This window comes from Sinocyclocheilus rhinocerous, unplaced genomic scaffold (genome assembly GCF_001515625.1).
Source record: "Sinocyclocheilus rhinocerous isolate Xijiao unplaced genomic scaffold, SAMN03320098_v1.1 scaffold892, whole genome shotgun sequence".
Taxonomy (NCBI): Eukaryota; Metazoa; Chordata; class Actinopteri; order Cypriniformes; family Cyprinidae; genus Sinocyclocheilus; species Sinocyclocheilus rhinocerous.
The window spans coordinates 623778-634599 of NW_015642825.1; the positions used below are offsets into that span (position 1 = coordinate 623778).

At 36.1% G+C, this 10822-nt stretch overlaps 1 protein-coding gene across 1 annotated transcript; it reads right to left on the reverse strand.

Moving 5' to 3' along the window:
• Positions 1-3949: 3949 nt before the first annotated feature.
• On the reverse strand, positions 3950-5857 carry LOC107756687 (homeobox protein MSH-A-like). The gene is made up of 2 exons (XM_016573889.1): positions 5500-5857; positions 3950-4404 (listed from the first exon to the last, which is right to left on the reverse strand). The coding sequence occupies exons 1-2, from the start codon at positions 5786-5788 to the stop codon at positions 3950-3952; spliced, it is 744 nt and encodes a 247-aa protein (XP_016429375.1). The 5' UTR covers positions 5789-5857.
• Positions 5858-10822: the final 4965 nt, after the last annotated feature.

Here is a 10822-nt window from a genome sequence, read left to right on the forward strand (position 1 = left end):
GCCACCTACTGGCAGTTTTAATTTCACATTTAAAGTATCTTTTCATTTTTTTAAATGAACTGCTGTGATCTGACCACCACACAGAATATGCAGGATATCAAAAACTTTAGGAGTCAGCTGTCCATGGTAGCCCTTAAGATATCAACACAATAACACACTCAGCAAAATAACGTAATAAGTATCATTATCGATAAAATCCCAGAAAATATTGATACATTTTTTGTCAATATCACACACCCCTAATATATTTAACGTTTTGTTTAGAAAAAAATTTAAATAAATATGAGAAGTGCCCTTTTTTCCACTTGAGCCCCTGCCCCTCAAAATGTCTGTGCACGTCCCTGCTTATAAGTATATTATTTCCAGAATAAGTACTCTTTAAAAGTATGCTAAAGTGTGCATTTCTTTCACAAGGTCGTGAATAAACAATGACAGAGTTTTCATTTTAGGTGAACTGTCACTTTTATCTCTTTAAGTGACACAATTGTTGCAGCACTGGGCTTTCTCAGATTCATTAGTTGACATGGATTATTGGTTTTGACAGTATATCCTGCTGTTCATAAGCAGTATTATATAAACACAGGTTCTATTGGCTGGTTTCAAGCCTTTAACCATAAAACACATCTTCGCTTTTGTACTGAACAGGACTATGTCCTGTTCTTGTCTGTGCCTGACAGGTCTATATCCACCTCTGTATGTGCTTCGATGAAATTGCAAGAGTCTCATGGAAGTAAGTCTTTCCAATCGTGTGTTCCTGGATAATCCTTCAAGACTTCACTATTCTGCTGCCATGACAATGAAACAAAATGCACTAACAGAGCTGGCACAGAGCATGCAGAGCCCTTGGGGAGACAGCTCAGTTTTTGACATGTTTCTGAGATGTCTGTAATCCAGTCTGGCAGCTGGCAGCACTCCTAAGCAAGCTAAGTCCACCTTGCATTAGCATACATTTCCTTTGCCACTGAAATCAATATGAACAAAAGGTAATTACTAAGCCATACGCTTAGCGCAGAATGTGCTCATCTGGCTGTGCTGGTTCAGAGGTCTAGAGAATGTTAGATATGGTCTTTGCATAACTTCCTAATAGCCAAACTTGCTAAAGTAATTGTTGATTGGAATAGATCAGTGGCAGCCTGTGTTTAGTGTCTGGGTCTCCAATGTTATTCATGGCCTTAAAGGGAAAGTTCACCCCAAAATGAAAATTCTGCCATCACGAAATTATGTGTGTGTGTGTGTGTGTGTGTGTGTGTGTGTGTGAGACATAAAATATTCCCGGGGTCACGATGTTAGTGATGTCTTTCCAGTCATATTTCTGTTTTACTACCATTATTTCTGTTGTGAAACATAAAAATCACTTTGTTTACAAGTCAAGTGTTACAAAAATAAATATATAAAAAGTCTAACTTACAAAAAGGTTCCATTTGATAGCATTACTTTTAATCTTAGGTCTTGTTCATTTTAACATTAACCAATACATTATTAATATCAAAAGTTGCATCTGTTAATATTATTTAATGGGCTAACATGAACTAACAGTGAATAGTTGTAGTTTTATTAAGTGATGTTAACAAAGTTGAATAAATAATGGAACAAATGTTTTGCTTACTGTTAGTTAATGCATTAACAAACTGTAACTAACACAACCTTACTGTAAAATGTTACCAAGTATAAATAATGCTTAGTTTTAGGGTCAGTGGGAGGTTATTATGTTTTTTTTTTTCTCATAGGCTCAGTGTTTAATCGTCTGAAGTGCTACATTTGCATGAATAATACTAAAAATAAAAAAACACCTTTGTCGACCTCCCTGATCGTAGTCACTCAGGATCAAAGCTTTCCACTCAATGGCCTGAACAGTCAGAAAACTTGGCATGAAGATCTTTTGAGCTTCAAACAAGAAGGAGTGAAACTCAAGAAAGTCAAGTAAGATCTGTTATCAAAAAAGTCAGAAAGATGTGTTATCAAACTAATGTTGCAGCTTGTTTTAAAAACAAAGAACCAGAAATGGACTGTGAAATGACTGCTAATTGCAACGTGGTTGTTCAGTAATGAGAAACACTTAGTCGGTGCCAGACAATGCCACAGTTAAGTGAGCAAAAGAAGGTGAAGCTAATCATGTAATGCTTTTTGCTCTTTATCACTGAGCTCTTAGCATACACCATTTCACACTGGTGGAGTTAAACTTGGAGGGTAAGGACAATTAGTAAAGGGTCTGGTTGATGTAGAGCTCGGCATTCACCATCAGTTAAGGCTCAAAGTCAGATCACAATACAAAGCCAAGGGTATTTTCAAAAGTGTAGACCAGACGGAGAAGACCTATCTGTTCTGTATCAGAGGACATGCTAAGACACGGTTGGTGTCTATGGAAAATAAGCAGTTGTGTTCAGTTCACTATTATATAGGGCTATTCTAGATACCCCACGTATATGTAATTACACCAGCAGAAGATTATAGATTATTTAATGGAAAGTCAGCTGTACAACAAAGCCAATTAATCTGGCATAAATCACATGCAATACTGAATTCCTTAAGATCATTTTAGAAAAGCATCAGGTCGACACATTCCTCCATTGCAGCACACGGAGAGATTTACGGACTGAAATACTTACCCGGTGTTTTAGTGCGTTTAATTAACTTTCCTGGGGCCACCAGCATGAAAAGAGCTGCACAGGTCAGCCGACATTTCCACTGATTATGAGCATAAACGCTTAAAAGCCTCTTTTCAGCAGCTCAATTTAAAAAGCATTAGCAATGCTGCGGATTCCTTCTCCAAAGTTTCCCTAAAACACTCACACCTCGCAAATCTGAGCAAAAATGGTTTAATCGTAATAGTTTTGCCACTAAAATTTCCAATTAAGAACAAATCAACAGTCTTGGTGTAACTCTAAATCAGCAAATTCTGTAAACAAAATTGAATTCAGTTTCTTAAATGTGAATACAAAGTGTAATATATATATATTATGGGTAACGCTTTATTTTAAGGACCAATTCTCACTATTAACTAGCATGCGTATTACTAGCATGTTGACTGTTTACAAAGCACATTAACGCCTTATTCTGCATGACCATATTTTAGATCCCTCACCCCATAAACTTAACAACTAACTTTCTAACTATTAATAAGCAGCAAATTATAAGTTTACTGAGGCAAAGTTCGTAGTTAATAGTTAGTTAATAAAGGGGTCATATGATGTTGCTAAAAAGAACATTATTTTGTGTATTTGGTGTAATGAAATGTGTTTATGCGGTTTAAGGTTCAAAAAACACATTATTTTCCACATACTGTACATTATTGTTTCTCCAGAACTGGTCCTTAAAATAAAGTACATATACACATAAACACATTTGAATATGGATTTGTCATACAAATATACTTTATTCTAAGGTTATGTGGTAAAATATATATTTATATACTTTGACATTTTCATCAGTGTGACTGAAAATCACACTAAGATCAATATATTAATGCAAAATATTGGGTCATATAATATCCTAAAATGCCCTGGTAGAATTACAATAGCGGCATTACATTTTGACACTTTAAAAAACCTGCAAATCTACATTTCATTTGCTCTTTGTGGCTTCCAAAGTAGATTTTTAATCGGAATCTTTTGTTCTATGAAGAACCTTTAACGTCCATTGAATTTTTCCATTGAATAAAAGGTTTTTTATATTGTGGAAAAAAAATTATATTCTTTACACTAAGAAAAATGTTTTTTTTTAAGAGCTGCGCTCTTGAAGGTTCCCGAAATGGTTCTCCTACAGCATCACTGCGTGAACCTCATTTTTGATCCTTAATTTTTAAGAGTGTAATATTGCATTCAAAAATGAAAATGAAAAACAAAAATGTAAGTAATCCTAAGCATATATAAAATTTTACAACTCCCTATCAAACATAAAAATGTCAGTATGTCCAGCAGATAAACCAGAGAGAGTTGATTCAATAGATCCTCTAGACTGGCTCCACAGAGAAGCCGTCTTTGGAGAGAGGACACACGCTGTAACCCACCGGTGTGGAGTATATTCCTACAGGTGCAAAGGGCAGCATATGTCTGCTGAAAGGGAAAGACTGTCCGCACAATAGAGCTGCTGTCTGGGTTTGCGTAGAGAGTGTAAACGGCAGAGTGAGGCTGGGATGTAAGATGGGTTTGCTGGTCATTTTGAGCCTCTCCAGCTCTGCCTCCTGCAGCCGCTTGGCCTTCGCTCTTCGGTTCTGGAACCAGATCTTCACCTGGGTCTCGGTCAGGCTGAGAGAGCTGGAGAATTCGGCGCGTTCTGCGATAGACAGGTATTGCTTCTGACGGAACTTCCGCTCCAGGGCCAAGAGCTGAGCGGTGGTGAAAGGGGTTCGGGGTTTACGGTTTGTCTTGTGCTTTCGGAGAGTGCATGTCGCGGGACTCGGCGGTCCTGTAAAATTAGTTCAGAAATTAGCTTGTAGACTAGTAATAAACAGCTCGGGCAGACGACTAATTTGTTTTAACATTGGACAAACTCATAAAGTACACACACCAGGTCATATCTGCTGTATTCTGTGTCTTTCTCGTTATGCCTGTAAATACTGATTTTGTTTCTTTTTTAATCTTGATGATGCTGTGCTTGTCATTTGGTTTAAGATTTTGTTATCTAAATCCTAAAACTAGATTTTTTTTTTCTTTCAAATTAGCTTTTTTTTTTTATCAGCCTTCTGTTTAGTTTCAATAATTTCACTTTAATGGCAAAGAAAAGGTCATTAGTCAGTTATTGAATGCTTTATTTTAAAAAAATGTGTTATTTTCATAGGAGCCTGTTAAAAATGCTCATTTAAAAGAAAAATGTCAAACGGACTTGGAGGTTTTTGCACCTTAAATCTTCATTTGTGACCCTGGACCACAAAACCAGTCTTAAGTGTCAATTTCTCAAAATTGAGATTTATGCATCATCTGAATAAAAGCTGAATAAATAAGCTTTCCATTGATGTATGGTTTGTTAGGATCGGACAATATTTGGTCGAGATACAACTATTTGAAAATCTGGAATCTGAGGGTGCAAAAAAATCAAAATATTGAGAAAATCATCTTTAAAGTTGTCCAAATGAAGTTCTTAGCAATGCATATTACTAATCAAAAATTAAGTTTGGATATATTTACGGTAGAAAATGTACAACATATATTCATGGAACATGATCTGTACTTAATATCCTAATGATTTTTGGCATAAAAGAAAAATCAATAATTTTGACCCATACAATGTATTTTTGGCTATTGCTACAAATATACCCCAGCGACTTGAGACTGCTTTTGTGCTCCAGGGTCACATATAGGCTATACAATTTAAAATGAAGACCTAGGGTTATTCTGCTAGAATCACTCACTAAAAATCACACTGACACCAGTTGATTGCAAAAATGTCTTAGAAAAGTTAGTTGTGAGAAAGTCTGTAAATGCCACGTTGTTAAATATTTAATATTATGTCATTCAGACATTGTAACGTTATTATTTAAGTGTCCGAATAGTAGTAACTTACGCGGTGATAATCTGGGTTTATTGATCCAGGAAGAGTCCTCTTTGACAGATTCACAGCGTTTGGGGAAATCCACTGACTCTGAATAGATCACTGGATTTATTATGCATGGCATCTGAATCGGTTCGTGTGAAGTTGATTCACTCCGTCCTGCTTTCTTCGACATGAGGGCTTCGACGCTGAACGGGAGACTTTGCGTCCGGACTGAACGCTCCGGCGGAGATGACCGTGAACCCTGACCATCATCTTCTTCATCGGAAGACGTTTTGCCTTTATAATTAGCGGAAATCATTCCGGGGGGGGAATAGCTATAGCTATATTCCACATGGAAACTTGAGAAAGAGCCTGCAGACGCGCTCGCTCTCCGTTGCTTAACTTTTACAATAACTTGACAAAAGTTACAAGACTATCCAAAGTTTGAACCAATCATCGTTCACTCAGAGGCTGCGTCTCAAATCCTAGGGAGGATGACCGTGAACCCTGACCATCATCTTCTTCATCGGAAGACGTGTTGTCTTTATAATTAGCGGAAATCATTCCGGGGGGGGAATAGCTATAGCTATATTCCACATGGAAACTTGAGAAAGAGCCTGCAGACGCGCTCGCTCTCCGTTGCTTAACTTTTACAATAACTTGACAAAAGTTACAAGACTATCCAAAGTTTGAACCAATCATCGTTCACTCAGAGGCTGCGTCTCAAATCCTAGGGAGCCGCCTACTTAGACAGCCTTTTTGGACACCCTGAGACACGGAATGAGTGTTTGTAGGGATGTGAACGCGTGATTGCCTCATCAGGAGATCTGCAGTCAAGTTCCTGAGCCGTTAAATGATAGTCTTCACGGATAAAGAGGTTATATTTAGAGCGAAATGTGGTGTTTATAGTGGGGAAATATATAAGCTAAAATTAGGCTTGAAGTTTTTCTTCAAATTGCTCTCACATCAGTAATTTGTTCATTTTAAGATGCACAATCAAGCTATATAAAATCACTTCACATAGCCACTTTTTTTTGTTTACAATAACCATTTTATAGACTGAGAACAAACTGACTCAATTCAAAGTTGCCTAAAACATTTAGAAAAATATATAGCTGTAGCAATTTATCAAAACCTAAACACAGCAACAGCAAAAAATGAAATATGTTAACATTTGTGACATACATTTGGAGGGGAATAAAGGTTTCGGGCTAGTGTGTAAATTACAGTAATTATATTGTTGTTGCTATTAACAACCTTGTAATTAGGCTGCTGGAATCCGGTTCCTTTTTACCAGGATTTAACCGTAATACCGGAAAATTGCTACCCTCTCAAGGTGTATGGCGCCCACTCATATAGCCCGAGTCTGTCAATTTAAAGGCTATGAACTCTAGTTCACAAGTAATACGCCATGAAATGCACCGAAATTAAAACATAAGCAAACATAATCTTAACTGATGGAAAAGGTTTGTTAGAGAAAACAAAATGTGCATTTAATGTTACGCTCTTTGCACAATTCAGGCTTCTCAGTGATAATTTATCCAAGAAATCTAAACAAATGCAATGCAAAACCAATTTGACATGCAACTCCCCTTTTTCCCACTGCAGGATTTGCATTGCACTGTGGTAATTATTTGATTCCTAGAGAATGCAGAAGTACAAGTCAGTCCTGTCAAAACTAACACTTAAATGTCTCCACCAAGTCTGGGCTCCTGCACCATTATTACAGCTCTCCAGAGGAGTCATACTCTGTAATCGTGACAGGTTTAATTCTGTGGCAAAGGCCTCGGCTTATGGCTTCATTAAGCTTTATGAATCACTGTGTTCGCATCACTTGCGTTCTATACTTAAATGCTTTGGGAATCATTTTAGCATTCACCTTTACATATTCCTCTCTGTAATTAGAGTGCACTCCTGAGGTTAAAAATCAGGGTAATTTGTGTTCCTTTTTAAAGTCGTTTAGATTGTTAAACTACAGAATTGAGTTGAAGAAAATATGTCAGCGAGAACAGCGTATTGTGCTCATTAGTGGAAAAAGAGAAAACGAGAAAATGTCAGGAAGTTCACTTCTGCCAATACTGTCACATAATATGCAATACAAACTCTATGTACAGGGTCAACACTGGAGGGACGTTTAAACAGATAATCCTTGACAAGGATTTGGCTGCTGTGGCCTGTGGCGCTGTAGACAAGGCAGGTTTTTATATAGTATGGGCCAAAAGGAATGATTGGTACAGAATTGCTACAGAGAGCATGGGAAGTCATTGGAAAACCTGTTCAGATATCGGATGACTGTGATTTGATTAAACTAGAAGACATAATTATGTAAAGATCATTTTTTTTCTGTAAAAAAGTATTCATGAAGAACATGCAGTCAATAAGATTTGACATAACCGGCATTGCTTTGTGTTTTTACTTAGAAAGCAATGCTCACACAGATTGGTTTTAATTACTTTTGTATGCAAACCAGATATGAACTAAAAAGCATGACACAAACTATACAACTGGCATGCCAAATAAATGTTCAACATCACACAAGTTTAAATGTCTAGTACTTGCACTGATCGGTTCTTATTTACAACACGCTTTATAGTGGATTTACTTTTTTTTTATTGTTTGGCCCAGATTGCTTTTGAGGGTTACTGAGCAAATGATAGAGAAACAGAGACCAAGCAAAACCATAAACTGCTATTTCAGTCTGAGAATGGGGAAATGAAAACTAATAAAGCTGTGTATTATTTTAGAGAATTCACAGGATAATGTACCATACTAGAACCACTTTAGCCATCATTTCTATTGTTTGCTTTGGCTCGTAACATGACACTGGGCCAATATCGCTGAGAACGACATAAATGTCACACATATTAAGGTTAGAGGAAGTTCTGAATAGTGCTTGGTTTTATAAACAATATATTTTATAAATGAGACATAAACACTAAAGTAATCCTATTAGTTGTACTAATTAAACCATTTAAGGATCATTTTGTACCAGACTGCTGAATTAAAATTGCTTGGGAACATAATTTGCATGTTAGCAAATTAGTTTTTATTTAACCACCACAAGGCAAAGTAAAAAAGTCAAGAACGTCAAGTTACGATTACATTATTAAATTTGAAATTCTGTAAATATAAAAAATTAAAGATTTCAATTTGGACCTCATATAATAAATGTTCGAAACAGTTCGTTTCTCTTCATTAAGCTACACTGAAATGTAAGCAGACCATGATGCACAATTCGTGTCCCTAGAGGCGAAGTATTTGATGAAGCAGACAACCCCACTTTTAGGGTTGAACTGCACTACGGGAACATTCAGTTCATAAATGCAGCACAATATCAAACTTGACCCCATTTTTCAGATTATGTGAAAATACACCAGATGAGGCTCTTCACATGCATGGCTAGCAAGAATGACGTTCAGCACAATTGCACCCTGGATAGTGTTTGTTTGATCGCTTTTTCCAATAGACCCCATGCAATGAAATATGCAGTGCCAGTCAAGAAGGAAGCCACTATACTGTGACTGAACTTGGAAGTGCCGTTGAGTGTGAGTGGTTCACATACTAAATGAAACATGCACAGTGAGCCTAATGTTTCTGACACAGCTGGACTGCCTGTCTGTGTCCCTCTTGGCTATATGGATCCAGGTTCTTATTATACCCTCATCAGCGCTTGCACAATGTAAAGTGCTTGAAGGCTTCTTCCTGACACCGTTCTATTTCCTCAAGGCAATATGCAATTATACCTGTGCATTGGCAGTTAAGATGACAAAACCATTTCTGGGAAAAGTAAGATAATTTCCCTGAGAATCATTTTGGTGTGGCTTCTGAGAATCAGATTTTGAGGAATTCCTTATAGATTTGTGGTATTGTATTTTCTTCACACAAGCAACTGAACCCTGTGGTTGCTTCTATCAGGGACTTTTTTACAACATGTTTTATAATTCAGGAGGTACAGGGAATTTTATTGCTCTCTGTCACATTGTGAATTAAAAGCAGTAAAGCACTGGTTAATGAGATCGCCGTCAGCCAGGGTCACTGGTTCACATCTATTAAATGAAGCATTATTGTCTTAAATTGTAGCTGTATATCATTCACAATCGGGAATTTGGTCGAATTTGGTCCCTTTTTCACACCAAACGATGGCTAAAACCACCCGTTCTGGGTAGATTACTTACTAATTGTAGTCAGTTACAGATTACAAATTATTACATGATGAAATTTAAATCCGTTATGGATTACAAATTAGTTGGTAACATAATCTGGATTACACATATTAGGTAATGTAGTCGGACTACTTTTTGATTACTTTTAGATTACTTTTGACCTAACTCGTTTATCACATAGACTTGAATGTGATTATTGTGTACCATATTGATGAAAAACAACAAAAAACAAAGAGAAAGAAAATATATTTAATTCTTCTTCTTTTTTTTAATCAAAATCAATGTAAACATTACATTGCAGCAGGGTTTCCCAAACTAGGGTTCATGAAAATACTGTATGGTATTCATGAAAAGCTAATAATTAATGAAATCATAAAAATGTCAAAAGCTTGGGAACCCCTACATTACATGAACAGACATTAATAAACATGATATTACATGGCCAAAGTCTCTCAGGTTTTGTCCAGACTTTCAATATTAATAATTAGGTCACTGGATATGATGACGACATAGTATTTCACAGTTATGCATCGACAATGTTTAGTAACTTGCATAATTATTAGTCTCATTTAGATTCATTCAGAAAATAAAATAAAAAAATTAAAAAAAAGAGCTGTGGTGAATCAATAAATTAAGAATAATTTACTGCCATTGTGTGAATATGCAATCATGTAATCCATAAAAAATTAACTGTAATTTAACTGTATTTAAAATGTAATCTAATTACAAGTACTTCATTTTTGGAATCTGATTACGTAATCCAGATTACATGTAATCAGTTACTAGTACTACCCAGCACTGAAGACCACATCCCAGGAGCTGGATGTCCTGCGTTTCTCCTTCATTATACAGACTTGACTTGACAACATGATTACTATATCTCAATTTAAATGTCTGAGGTCATGTTCTCAACATTAGCTTTTCTATTTGATGACTTCTGCCACAAACCCACAACCTGCATAAGCAAGATGTTGAGCTCCTTCTACACTGGGAATGTAATGCAATTTTATTGTGGGTAAAACATTTACTGACACTTGTTTTCTTCTTCAAAAGTCTCCTTTTGTTGCTTTTTGTTGCTTGTTTAAACGTCTACAATCATTTAAGGAAATAGAATAAAATAAAAAATAAGATAAATGTAATCAGTGATGGCCATTCAATATATATATATATATATATATATATATATATAT

Bases quoted from the DNA above. Each gene is read 5' to 3' on its own strand.
- LOC107756687 (XM_016573889.1), bottom strand. From the start codon at position 5,788: ATGATTTCCGCTAATTATAAAGGCAAAACGTCTTCCGATGAAGAAGAT. The intron at 4,405-5,499 runs GTAAGTTACTAC...CTAATTTTACAG, and splicing joins TAAACCCAGATTATCACCGC to GACCGCCGAGTCCCGCGACA.